Consider the following 14253-nt stretch of genomic DNA (forward strand, 5'->3'; position numbering starts at 1 on the left):
GTCAGAACTGAAGAAGAGGCAAAAAGTCTTCAAGTACCTTCAACAAGTCCAGTTGATTTTTTTGCTCAACTCCTAAGGAATAACTAGCCTTCGTTGTTTATTCCAAGGCCTAAAGCAAACTACATTAGTTTTTCTTGATAGACAGCTCCTTATGACTATTCTTAAAGAGAAGGTAGAAATAGCTTGACATCGTTATACTACCATCACCAAGCCTCTCAGTGAGGAGAATGGAGTGGGTGGCTGGGTGTACAAAGCATTAGACTCTGACATTAGAGGCCTTAGTTTCTTCAAACTGTCAACTGTTATTTCTGTAGCCATGACTAATTATAGCCAGCCTGTAACCATGTAGTTTTTATATGCTAATCTTACCATCCCTTAACCATAGGGGTGAAAATCAACAGATGTATTTTTTATGTGACTCATATGGGCTGTTTTGAAAGGAAGTGGCAGATATGGAGACTAGTTAGATGTAATTCATCATAAAATGTGGACTTCAAAAGAGACAGACCCTGAAATGGAATACACTGGTATCCACATGGATTTTAATTTTAGTCATGCTGGAGGCTTCATGTAGAAGAGAATGCTTTTTATAACTCACTGAAATAAGTAAGGTTAACAAGAAATCCTGTCCGGATATTTGGAATCAGTCGGCCTCTTAGACTGATCACATTTCACTGAGTTCAGGGTCAATTATCGGTGGGTTCTTTTATCAAACCTCAAGAGTAAATACAATCAATCGGGGGAACAACAATGGGCTGTATTAACATTCCACAGTATACTTCAGCTAAGGGAGAAAAGGGAATTAAGAATCACAGAGCGTCTGCTGATTGAGAAACCCATCTCTTTGTGAGTCAAAGCTTTCCTCCCATTATGGAGCTACTTGACGGCAACTGGCTGTAACTGCAAGAGGATACTTGACTCAGAGTTGGTACTGCTGCTCGCTTCCTCTTTGATTTCGGAGTCTTTGCTTGGCTCTCCTATGCCAGAATGTAATGAGGGAGTCATGTGGGAATTCCGTCTTGTTGATATTTGTCCTCTGGCTGCAGCTGCTATGACAGTGATGCTAGGTTTTATTTACAGCAGCAGTCAGGGAAATTTACTGCACGGGTGAATCTGGAGTCAGCTCCAGTGAGTTACAGTGAGGAGGAAGCTAACTTGTGGGTAGATTATCCTCATAGAATGTGTTTTGCGGTTAATCTTCTTATGGTGGGAGCTGTCACTGGTGGCACATTGATCCGCCCCAGGCTTTATTTTTAGATTTGCATAAAGCATTTATAACAGCTAATCATGATGCTCTTATTTCTAAACAATCTAAATTTCATTTTTCATCAAGAGTACTGGCATAAATGTTTTCATACTTACCTACCTGGAAGAAGTATCTTGAAATGAATGGGGAACATTTCCAAACCAGTGGAAGTTTGACGACAGTGTTTCCTCCGACAGCATCACTCTCTACCTGCCTACAGTGGACCACAGATCTTCACCAAATCTTGCTTGTTATTATCTAATTGGCTACAGGGTACATCGAGGAGGCTTGCATCATTCCCTGTCCGTCTGACTGCAAACTCAGCGAGTGGTCCAACTGGTCACGCTGCAGCAAGTCCTGTGGCAGTGGGGTCAAAGTTCGCTCCAAGTGGCTCAGAGAGAAGCCCTACAATGGTGGAAGGCCGTGTCCTAAACTGGACCATGTCAACCAGGTGAGGAAGGTTTCACTTCAAGCTGTGCTAATGTTGTTTCAACTAAAGTTTACAGTCCTATACTTGTCTTTGAGAGGTTGGATGTTTTTCATTTTTTATGATGCAAGATGAGAGGAAGGTTCCTTTTACTGTTACTTTAAATGATCAGTTCTGTTTAAATCCTGAGTACAATAATGTGAATGACATTTTTTCTGTTTCTCCTTTCTCTTCTATGACAAATGGATTCCATCCACAGGCTCAGGTACGTACACTTTTTCTGAAGTTGTGTTTAATTGTCATCCAATAAATAACTGAATAACTAATTGAATCCAGTGAATCACAAAAAATATTCTTGCCAGTAACTTTGGATACGTTCCAAAGGTTAAGGATGCACATCAGTTCAGTTTAAATGTATTTTGTTGCCATGCTACACTGACAGGTAACTGTGGTGTTTGTGTGTGTCAGGTGTATGAGGTGGTGCCTTGCCTCAGTGACTGTGGGCAGTATGTTTGGGTGGCAGAGCCCTGGAGTGTATGGAAGGTCAGCCATGTGGACCTGAAGGATAACTGTGGTGAAGGTGTTCAGACCAGGAAAGTCAGGTAAGCTGAGCCAAACCTTATATCTACACAGCCAGACACGAGGCCTTTCTCAGTCTGCACTCTTGTTCCCATGGATTTTGCAATGTGCAATCTGCATTTAGCCCATTAAGCTCCAAATGCCCAGAAGTGTTTTTTGCCCATCAGATTTATCAACAGTAGAACAGCGGCGTGCTGGCAAAGAAGAAAAGTGTTTTCCGTTGTTTCTCATTACTTTTTAAAATTTCAAAACTAATTTCGCTGTTAAATCCTTAAATAATGACCGTGGTGAGCATGGGGGGTGCTCGTCCCCTCTTCGAACACAGAAGCCACTGATTACAGTTGAATCATTTAAAGTTATTAGAGAGCAAATTCTGCTGCTTGGTTTATATGTGACAGTGCACAGCCATTAAATGACAGGATGATCAATCGTTTGCTCACATATTAAGTATTTTGCGAGAAAATAGTCATCTGATCTGAGAAGAATCTCATCAAGAGCTTGAAATTGCCATAGTTGTAGCGTTATGTTCATTTTCTTTGTCAGACTTTCATTGTTATAACTTTTCCTACTGATCAATAGTTGTCATTAATAAAGATGCTGTAATGCTTGTTCCAGATTATGGGGTATTGTGGAAACATACTAATCCTTACCTGAACCACTTTGTGTCCAGATGCATGCTCAACACTATAGACGGGCCCTCTGAGCAGGTCGAGGACTACCTGTGTGATCCAGAGGAGATGCCTCTGGGAGCCCGCAACAGCCGGCTGCCCTGCCCTGAGGACTGTGTGTTATCAGACTGGGGAGCCTGGAGCCCATGCCCGCTGGTAAGAGTGACATGTGGCCTTCTCTGTCTACACAGTGCTTTATGTCCACAAAAGATGGAAATAGTGCTCATCTCTCCACTCTTCAGTATATCTTCTACTGTGGGACTCTCACCCATTTATGTGGTGCCATTCAGTACAAGTGGCTCTGTGTGAAATATGCACATAGTAGAAGGAGAAAGAGATGGAGAGGAAAGAGCATCGGTGGCAGGGTAGATATGGAGGAGACACAGGAAGCTACACTGGCATGTTGCTGATCATTTGTAGGAAAAAGTAATGTAGTGGTACCAATGTAAAGAGTCTGATATCTTCTTGATGGTTCTATTACATCAGTTAAATGCCAGTAGTGCATATTTCAGGTACTTCATAGAATTTCTATTTCAACGAGAGGAATAAAAAAGGAAGTGATGGTGTGAAAGGGGTCACTTTGAGTCTGCAGCTTGCTTCAGCTTTATGAAGCTTTGCAGTGAGTTTGCTCAAAAAAGCTGTCAGACTACCTGCTCCACACCAACTAGCAGACAGACACGTTTAGAGACTAGCTGGTGAACATAGTAGAGCATTTAGCAGCTTAAAAGCCAGGTATTTTTCTTAGGGGGTGGAGTCCAAGAACAGATATGAGTAAACTGCTGTTTCAGTTAGTAACTATTTGCTTTAAAGTGTGCCACATGAACTCAAAAGATGTGTTTTGTGGCCAAAAATCTGTTATTGCAGGGCTACATATTCTACAATCAAGGGACATTCTTCTTGTATTTTAAATGTAATATAATAATATTGTAAAGATTCATTTTTATCATCCAGGGACACCAAGGAAAATAGAAATAACTACTGATAAAACAATAAATCTCGATCTTCTTTCCAAACATGATTTTAATACATTTTCTTTTATCAGGTAAATGTAATACAATACCCCCCCAAAAAAACTAGATTTTTGCAAAACAGCACAGAAGCAAGAATAATAAAACACATGCACCACTCACAAGGCTGTCAGCTACATGCATACTTTGAGGAGGAGGCTTGCCTGTGCCAGATATTAGTTTGAGCACAAATAGGCAGAAACTCCGTGTGTTTACCAGTCTACCCCTGGTGTTTGCTTTGTAATCCGTGCATATCTGTGGTAGACAGGGACAGACCAATAACATTAAAATCTGCTCAGTGGACTCCCATGGCTTTATCCTCTGTCATAAGATGGCACTCCAAACACACAATTCATTCAGAGACTGAATGTTTTGATCCCTGTCTGGTCTGGTCTCCTATTTTGCTATTCGGTGCTAGTTGGTGTGCAGACATTACTCTTTTCCTGACATGTTTCAGACTCCACAGCTACATGAGAAGGCACACAGCAGAAAACACATCACCTTTAAGTATGGTGATGGGAAATATTATGAATGTGAGATTAGGACATTAACAAAGGCTATTTGCATGTTCTTTGTGCACGTGCAGTAACAGCATACGTGAATAAGTCAGGTCAAATTGTAGACAACTTGTATTTGGTTCTGTTCGAGGTTTCTTCCTGTTGAAGGGGAGTTCTTCCTGCCACTGTGTCCTAATATAATATCTGATGCTGCTCATGTGGGGATTCTTGAATCCTTAATGTTGAATTCCTGAATCGTTGGGTCTCTCTTTAATTAAAGAGTTTGGTCTAGACCTGCTCTTTATGGAAAGAGTCTTGAGATAACACTGTTATGGATTGGCGCTATATAAATAAAGATTGACTGATTGATTGATTGATTTGAGCTCAAAATCACAAATCACAATTTGCTTCAGAGGGCCTTACACTCATATAACACCGTCTGTCCTTAGACCCTCAATTTAGATTTAAAAAATCCATCAAAAAGCCCTTGTAAACAGGGAAAAGACGGTCAAGAGAAGCCACAGAGGAGGGATGAAACAGGTGTTGCACGTACAGAGCAGACAAACAAACATCACAGTATAGACAAGTTGTGATGACAAAATTTCTGATACATGTATATTATAATAGACAATAATAAGCCTTTGCTCCTTTGCTCCTCAGCCGTGCAGTGGGAACAGTACTCGGGAGAGGAGTGCTTACCCACGCCGTCAGCCTGGAGACGAGAAGGAGTGTCCTCCGACTGAAGAGACAGAGCCCTGCAAGTTTAACAGCAACTGCTTCCACTACTCCTACAACATCACTGGTGAGTCTCAACAGAGCAAAGAGCAAAGGATTTTTTCTTTCACATACTCAACACTCAACTCAGCTCTACATCGTGCAGTGAAATGTTTTTCATTTAGCACCAGTGATACATGTGCAAGTGCATGCGAGGTTGTTGTTTTTTTTACTGATGAAACATCTCCCTGCAGATTGGAGTACCTGTCAGCTAAGTGAAAGAGCAGTGTGTGGAAATGGCATCAAAACCCGCATGTTGGACTGCGTGCGTAGCGATGGCAAATCTGTTGACCTCAAGCTCTGCAAAGAGGTGGGTTGTGTAGGATTTACTGTTAAAATCACTTTTTCTTTTCTTTGAGAAAGACTAATAATAATAATAATAAACCCTGTTTTCTCTTGTAGCTGGGTCTGGAGAGGAAGTGGCAGATGAATGTTTCCTGTGTTGTGGAATGTCCTGTCAACTGCCAGCTGTCTGATTGGTCACCATGGTCTGAGTGCACCCACACCTGTGGGCTGGCAGGTAATGTGTGCGTGCTAATAGCCATTGCAAGTAGCTTTGTGCTTAGTCGTGATACGGTTTAGACGCCCCACTATCCTCTGAAAATCTGGGTTTCAGTTGGTGTTCAAACCTGCTTTGACTCCGTGCAGGTGAACAACCGCAGGCTGATTAGATTCTGTGTGACACTATAGAAACCCAGCTGATTCTTTCTGATCCTAACTACCCATCTGTTGTAGTGCAGAACACATCATCCATGATGTCCACGATGAAGGATGATATGACTCCAAACTCATAAAGGAATGATTCATTTGCAAGTTTACATAACTTTAATCACAACCAACCAATAAGCTAGTTTTTAAACCCATAAACTTAAAAGTTAATTGAAAATTAGTTCTTGACTTAAAACGGCCGTTGATGATAAGCCCTTAAAAGTGCTTGGAGATATGGAAATGTAATCTAGAATTATTATAACACAACCATGACTTCCAATCTGTTTAGCAAAATTGGGTGATGTAATTGATAGTGCAAGCTAAATTGATTAGATTGTGCCGCCTAGTGCTCTCTCTAAGGTCACTTAGGAACTCTTACCCTCAAAAGTAGCACAGCAGCATAACAGCACTGCAGTAGTATAACTATGAGTATGCTATAAAGCCTTAACAGACAAATGTATTTGCAGTGACATGCGATTGAAAGCTCCAGAATAAGATGGTAAGTTGTACAGTTGGTCAAAAAAGCAGCAGAGGCTGAGATATCCTGACATTTTGACCCCAGTATGGGTCTCCCCCCACTAAGTGCTACATTTCCCGTTACACCACCAATAGTATCTTCAAACCCTGACCTGGCCTGACTTTTACGTACCTACGTCAGACTCCACACTTCCACTTTGTGAGAAAGTCGGAGCCCAAACAAAGAAGCTTGATGACATCGTTAGGATTACGGAGCCACTGAGGGCAGTTCACTGTCCCACAGTTTGAGTCCCCCTCAGAGATGTTCCCACACAGTAATTCTAAGCAGAAATCATGACGTGAGAAGAATCGTGTTGCTGCCTGCTGCTTTGGTTTCAAGCTGAAATACTTGAGAAATCCATATCACCACAAGGTCCATTTAGTGGCTGTTCCGGAGTGTTCAGTCATGTCACATGATCTCTATCAGCAGATTGAGTTTGCCCAGTTTCTATGGAATAGTAGAAGTTCAAAATTACATTTTGTCTGTGCACTTCGAATGCTTCTTGTCCATGTTGGTTTAGAATGTGTCGGTGCTTGCTCTGGAAACAATGCAGTATGGGAAATACTTTAATGTTCTGCTTTAATGTGCAGGATTTATGCTTCCTGCTTGAATTTACTGTTAAAGCACTCTGAGTGGCTGAGAAGACAAGAAAGGTCCGGTCGTGATTTATAGTTTGCTAATATATTTATCCTTGTAGTCAACACAAAGAATAAACCTCACGGGGGGCACCAAAAATGTTTAGCATACATGCGCTCTGGGGTATCAAAATATATACTGTACATGTATATGTGTGTATGTATACAGCCAGGCACAGAATCATCACACCAGATTCAGAACTTTCAACTTCTTACACATGACCTTCCGTGTGTAAACAGTTCCTGGAAGTTTGGTTTCTATTGTTCCAGCATCAGAATGACTATAGTGATTCAAGGTTTCCTGCGTTTCCTATATTGTTAACTAAATATGCCAATTGGTGTGTGCTCAATTCTGCATCATAAACTCAGCTCTTTTGTTCTTTGTTTCCTGTGTGAGATGAAATGACTCGATCTTAATGGGTCACTTGGAAGTCACAGCCAGTGCAGAGAGGTCGTAAATTAGGTTGTCTTATTGTCTTCACCAGCAGGCACTCAGCATTAGTGATTGAAGCCATTGCGTCGATACGCTACTAATTTAACTGATGACTTCTTGGAGATGTCTTAAATCTTTTAATTTGTTTCCCCCTTTTAGTTTTCTACCATTAACCATGTCCATAAAAAACACAAGAGGGAAGCAGATTTTACATACAGTGTGGGAGTAAGGCAGGAATCTCAACCAAGTTTCTTCTTAAATCGAAATACAGAAAAAAACAGGTTGATAACACTACTTGTAACTCGGCTTGATGCAGCCATCTATATTATTTCATTACATTTAATTACATTTCAACATGGCAGCCACTTTTGCACAGCTATGATAGCTATAATACCTTCATAGCTGTGGATGATTCATCATACGTATTGGCAGTTCGGCAGTTCTCAGCTTTCAGATGTGTGGCAAAGTCAGCCTCTCCTATGGTAATGATGGAAACCAGAAACCCTTCATGATGTGATAATGATGGGGTTATAGCCCTAAACCAACTGAGAGAGAGATAATAATGTCCTCACATGTAATTCCATAGGATCAGGACATTGATTGGCGGTCCATTATGAGCGTGTGCTCTGGGGAGAGCTCTCTGCTCTCCACGAGTCCTTGAGAAGAGTAGCAGCCCGAGGCAACAAGAACAAATAGTAGATATGAAACCAATACAGGCTTTAGCTATTGTGGTAACCTTAATCTGTCCCCAAGCGAGAAGGATTTTACACTTGTGTTGAGAAACAGCAGGTAGGCCACAGAAAGAGAGGGCCTCCTTGCTTTCCTTCCTGTGTTTCTTTTCATCTACGGACTGGCTGCAAGGATATACTTCCCTGGAGGAGCTCATTTCTGTTTCGGAGCCAGGAATAGCAATGAGCTAGATTTGTTATTTCAAGCAAATGAACATACCTGGAAGCAGCGAGGTGCTGTTATCAATCAGGCAGTGTAAAAACGCCAGCTATTTCCTGGATGTGTACAACCTGTGTGCATAGATAATCATGGCATTGTGTGTTCTCCAGCCAAACACTGATAGTGACAGCTGGCACAGGCCTTCCTTTGCCCAGCAGCTCTCACCGCCATCCGCTGTTCAACAACTAAACACTGCCATGCCCCCCCCCGCAGGGAGACCACTGAAGCATGAGAATCGAAATGGAGGGTTATGACTGGTTTCTGTGGCTCTAGCATCTTGTACAAAGCAGCCACTGAAGCACTCAGACATGCTGCTGGAGACAGTGAACTCCCTGGAGCCCAGTTTCACTTGAGGTTTGTGCAGGAAAAATAATGGGTGTTTCATCAGTGGTGAGAGAGGCATTTAGCTTGACATCAATTTTCATTTATGGTGTTACTTTAACTTCCAGTTTAAACTGATTTTAGATGACAGGTCAATTGGCAATGTGTAATGTCTCTTAGGTTATTATTTTAGCAGGCAGCCGATGTGAAGGTCCCATATTTGGCTCATTTTAACTACATACTTGTATTTGGAGGTCCTACTGCAGTGAGTTTACATGGTGCAATGTTTGAAAAACACATTATTTTTCTCGTAGCAGACATGGCTGCTGCAGCTGTTCTGAGCTTCTGCCTGAATGCTCTGTTTTAGAAGAACATAGCAATGTTATGGCATCATATGGGGAGCTACATCCAAATAGTGTGCTTTCAAAAACATCCATCCATCCATCCATTTTCTATACCGCTTATCCATCAGGGTCGCGGGGGGAGCTGGAGCCTATCCCAGCTGACTTCGGGCGAGAGGCGGGGTACACCCTGGACTGGTCGCAAGCCGATCGCAGGGCCACATACAGACAGACAGACAACCACTCACTCTCACACCTACGGGCAATTTTGAGTTACCAGTTATCCTAATGTGCATGTCTTTGGATTGTGGGAGGAAGCCGGAGTACCCGGAGAGAACCCACACTAGCATGGGGAGAACATGCAAACTCCACACAGAAACAAACCTTCTTGCTGTGAGGCAACAGTGCTAACCACAGCACCACCATGCTGCCTGCTTTCAAAAACATTTACTGAAAAATGTAACACAAGGAAAAGACAGGGAATGGTCTTTCCTCATAGTTTGGCGGTCTGTAAGCACGCTGGAGATGCATATGTACCTTGAAAAGATATTAAAAACTGCATTTTGCATAATATGGGAGCTTTCCCCACTGTACGCTACCTGCCCAGCACCAGACAGCAGACAGACACAGTTAGTGAACGTGGTGGAACATTTAGTAGCCAAAGAGAAAGGAGTTACATGAGGGGCAGCATGGTGGTGTGGTGGTTAGCGCTGCTGTCTCATAGCAAGAAGGGTCCAGGTTCAAATCTGCTGGCCTGTGCGGAGTTTGAATATTCTCCCCATGGGGTACGCTGGCGTCCTCCCACCGTCCATATTCATGCAGGTTACATTAATTGGTGTCTCTAAATTGTTCCTTGGTATGAATGTGGTTGTCTGACTGGTGACTGGTGTACCCCACCTCTCACCCAAAGTCAGCTGGGATTGATGATGATGGATGACTACATGAATGATCATGTTGTTCCATGTCTGCATTCCCCATAGCAACTTTTGGGAACGTTTCTGACATACTGTGTGTCTGTTGTCGGATTTCAGCTTGTTGTAGACTTTCTCTTCGTCTTGTGAGCAAAAAAATCACGTCGTTCAGCTTGCCAAGAACCCCAAAAACATGAACTTGTATTTACCTTTCGGTTTGTGAACGGATTAAACTGCACGTAATGTTTTAATGAGACTTTTAGAGGTGTGAAGTGTATTTTTGAACCCTGCTTCTGGTCCTTATGCTAAGCTAAGCTAACTGGACCTCAGTCTAACTCTAAACTTAGCTTGAGGTCGATATCAATCTTCTCTTCTAACTTTCGGCAACAAGGTAAATGGTTGTATTTCCCAAGTATTAAATATTTCTTGAAAGCGTTGTGGTTTTGCTCCTTTCTGGCAGACTATCAATACATAGAGAAAATGGAAAAAATATTCCCATGTCTCCATACGCATACTAGGAGAGACCTTTTTTTCACAATTAATTCTAAAGTGTTTCACAAAATATATTTCTAAATGTACAAAGTTCTGTGCTTTCTCAGACTTACTTTCCTATTTTGTGTCAGTTCGAACTATTATTGCTGAATGTAGTGTTTGTTTTGTGGCAAAAACTACATTCATTTCCTTTGAGACAGCAGCTAATTGAGAGTTTTCTCACATCCCACCCCTGGGGCTCTTTGTTAAAATGCAGACTGAATATGGTAAAGGGCACTCCTCCCCTCCTCCCCACTCACATCCTCCATCCTATGATTGTTGCTTGTTTAATTTTATCGCAACAATGAAATATGAATATTCAAAACTGCTACAGGGGGGTATGATGAAACTCCAGAATTCCACCATAGATTAAGTCAGCCTAAAGAGAAGATCATTTGTTGAAAAATAACTGTAGCATGTTTAAACCAGAGTCCTATTTTTAAATATTTTGGGTTTGAAATGACTGGTAGGTACAAAAACAGCCGAGGACGTGCTGCTCAATCGAAAGTACGTTCACTAAAAGGGCGTGTTTTTGCCACAGGCAGGCTCAGATTGTTGTTTGAGGTGTGTGACATCATTACTGAGAGGATTCCTGCAGAGACAGACCTGTCAGATCCTTTTTGTCTAATCAGAACAGCTGTTATATTGCGCTATTCCAAATCAACAGAATCGACCATTCTAATTTCAAACAATGTAAAATTATTTTACATAAAATTAAATTAAATTAAATTATATATATATATATTAAAATGAATTCAACTGTGATTACGTTAATTGGAGTAGAAAATTTCAACTGGAAGTTAAAAGTACTTCAGGAATTTATTTTATTTCCTTGATACAGTTAAAATCACGACAACAAAGCTGAACAACGAGAGGTTAGTCAAGTATTTCTGAAAATTGCAAACAAATGCAAATAGCACAAAGGAATAAACACTGAATGGTAATTTGTCGGTGAGTTCACCAGGCTTGTAGCCGCGGCCTCAAAAACACTCCAATCAGTACAAAGCAGGCCTGTAGCTCCAGCTTTGCCTCGTCGGTCCATCTCCCCACAAAGTTGGCAGATTTTGGCTTCTTCCTGTAAGTTGAGAGACAATGAATCAGGTAAAGGTAACAGAGTCTTAAAGCTGCATGGGGAGTGATTGCATCCTTTAATATGGTGTAGCCGTGGTCCAACGTGGTTTTATCCCTGGTGGGACAGTGCTGTCTGTGTTATGGCAGTTCGTGGCTGTGATTTGCTCTTTCAAAGTCCCAAAGAACACTGAGCGTATTGAACAATGAACGTATTGAACAGTGAGCTGGATGTTTGTGCTACGCTCTGGTTAGCTCTTTACTAATGCAGGTTTTCTGTTACAGTGGGTAACGTCCACACCCAAGCCAAGATAACCTTGATTTCTTTTCACACGTTGAATGGTATTCCACGTGAGAAGTAAAGTGAACTTATTGTGTAAAATTGGTGGCATATTTCTTGAAATTAAATCAATTCAAATCATGTTGAAATGTGGTGTTGGATGGAGCTGGTGCTGTGGAAATATTCATCATGCTGAACATGAGTGGTTTCACCGTCCTCAGTGTATTTTCCATGGCCTTTACCAGCCTTTGCCTTGGTTTAATCTTGCTGGCCATCATTTGAAAACCAGCTTTGATTTGAGAATGTACTGTTGATCCAGTGGTAAAGGTCCAGAGGTCACCTTGACAGTCAGTATTTTATTCTAAATCACGTAACACACCCACACTCTTGCAGTTGGTCTTACCTGAGTCCTGTCTTCTTGATCTTCTCAAGGCTCGGATGGTAGTCAAATTTCAGCATTCCAGTCAACGTCTTCATGAATAAATAATTCACTTTTTCTTCTTTTTATCCACTGCTCTGCAGGAAAGCTGTGGAGGAGGCGGACAGTGATCCAGGCTCCCCAGGGTGACGGGAGGCCATGTCCATCCCAGATGGAGCAGTGGAAGCCCTGCCTGGTGAAGCCCTGCTACAGCTGGAAGTACAGCGCCTGGTCTGACTGCAAGTCCGAGGTCAGTCAGCCTTAGTTCTACTGTCTGCTAGAAGACTGCGTCAAGTTCTGCCAACATTGTGTGTCAGCAGCTTTTCTCCAATATTGGGACAATTATATTTTTCAGTATTTATTAAATCTATTAAATTAAATATCAAATTTGGCAAGAAAAAATACTAATTTAAAGCCAAATCAAAACTGGTGCAGTAATGTATTGTTTTGGTCCCATTATCTCATTCTCCCCATGTTGTCTTACCTCCCCTTTGTTTTTCTGTTCCCTACGCCACCTTCAACATTGCTCATCATTCCTCGTCCTACACATCTTAAAACTTTGACATGCTGCTGGACAATCGATTTCAGTTTTGCTGTTTTGCAGCGAACAATTAATAAAAAGTGCTAAGAAAAAACTATTTTAAATCATTTGACATCCTAACTGCTGGATTTTATGTAAACAGCCAGCTAGCTCTTCATGATGGCATTTGCTGTATCTGTAAAATATACACTGACTATAAATGTGTGCTTGATATTTGTTCTCTGTTCCAACAGGGGGCAAGGTGTGGAGAAGGCCTACGCTTCAGGAATGTGTCATGCTTTGTGTCGGATGGTTCTGGTCAGCAGGACAGCAGCCTGGTGGATGATGAGCTATGTGGAGATCTGGAGCCCTCAGTAGACGGAGATACAAACATCATTTTGCAGGAATCCTGTACTGTACCCTGCCCAGGTAAGAGGACAATACTCAGAGGACAATAAGCAGTGAGAGAGGGTGATCCTAGAGTAGTGAAATAAAGTCTACTGATATCATCCCTGCAAGAATCCTCACATCAAACAAAAATCAGTCCTGCTTGTTTTAAAGGATCATTTTCAAATATTACCATTTACCGAGGTGGCCGGCTATGGCTCAGAGGTAGAGTGGCTCGTCCACCGAAGGTCAGCAGTCCAGTCCCCGGCTCCTCTAAGTCAGCATGTTGAAGTGTCCTTAGGCAAGATACTGAACCCCAAGTGGAGGAGGTCACCTGATTAACAGATCCCTGCGTGTGACATCACACACAAGGCCAGATCTAAAACAGCATGCACACATTTATTAAAATGTGTAAAAGATGGAACAGGAGAACAGGAGAAAGGGTGGTCTTTTCTCTACAGAGACACCGGGGACATATATTGTTGAAGGATTCAAAGATTCAAGGAACTTTATTTGTCATACCAACACACATTTACACATGGGGAGGTACGAATTACGCTCTCAGGTCCTGGTTTAAGCCACAATAAATATACAGAATAAAATATAAAAATAGAGGTACTATAGAAAATAGAAGTACTAAAAGAAAAAGAGCAGTATAAAATAAAATGTACACATCTAAATATATACTAAATATAAACAATTAACATAGTGAAACACTAATGAAACAAGCAGCCGAATTTAGCTTAGCTAAATAAATATATGTATGTATATATAATATTTGTACATGTGCAAAGATGCAGTGTGAGGTAGTCCAGGTGGCCTATATTGCATATATAAAGACATTAAAAAGTGCATTTTGCATAATGTGTGTTGGGTTTTAAACATAGAATTGTGAATAATTCATTCTAAAATGATTGACTCCAATTTGAATTCAAATCCCAGCTCACATTGGGCAAGAGACAGGGTACAACCTGGAGTGGTCGCCAGCCAACCACAGGGCCAACAACCACTCACACTCACACTCAGGGGCAATTTAG

The 14253-nt window shown here is 41.6% G+C and overlaps 1 protein-coding gene across 1 annotated transcript in view; it reads left to right on the plus strand.

The window, feature by feature from the left end:
• thsd7aa (thrombospondin, type I, domain containing 7Aa) overlaps positions 1 to 14253 on the plus strand; it is a 126648-nt gene that overhangs the window by 97740 nt on the left and 14655 nt on the right. Inside the window, exons 14-22 of the mRNA XM_070846347.1 lie at positions 1519 to 1697; positions 1933 to 1938; positions 2142 to 2275; positions 2923 to 3076; positions 5085 to 5226; positions 5393 to 5508; positions 5601 to 5723; positions 12419 to 12559; positions 13084 to 13258. Coding sequence (XP_070702448.1) covers positions 1519 to 1697; positions 1933 to 1938; positions 2142 to 2275; positions 2923 to 3076; positions 5085 to 5226; positions 5393 to 5508; positions 5601 to 5723; positions 12419 to 12559; positions 13084 to 13258 — 1170 coding nt within the window. The remainder of the gene's footprint in view (positions 1 to 1518; positions 1698 to 1932; positions 1939 to 2141; positions 2276 to 2922; positions 3077 to 5084; positions 5227 to 5392; positions 5509 to 5600; positions 5724 to 12418; positions 12560 to 13083; positions 13259 to 14253) is intronic.

This window comes from Pempheris klunzingeri, chromosome 16 (genome assembly GCF_042242105.1).
Source record: "Pempheris klunzingeri isolate RE-2024b chromosome 16, fPemKlu1.hap1, whole genome shotgun sequence".
Classification (NCBI taxonomy): domain Eukaryota; kingdom Metazoa; phylum Chordata; class Actinopteri; order Acropomatiformes; family Pempheridae; genus Pempheris; species Pempheris klunzingeri.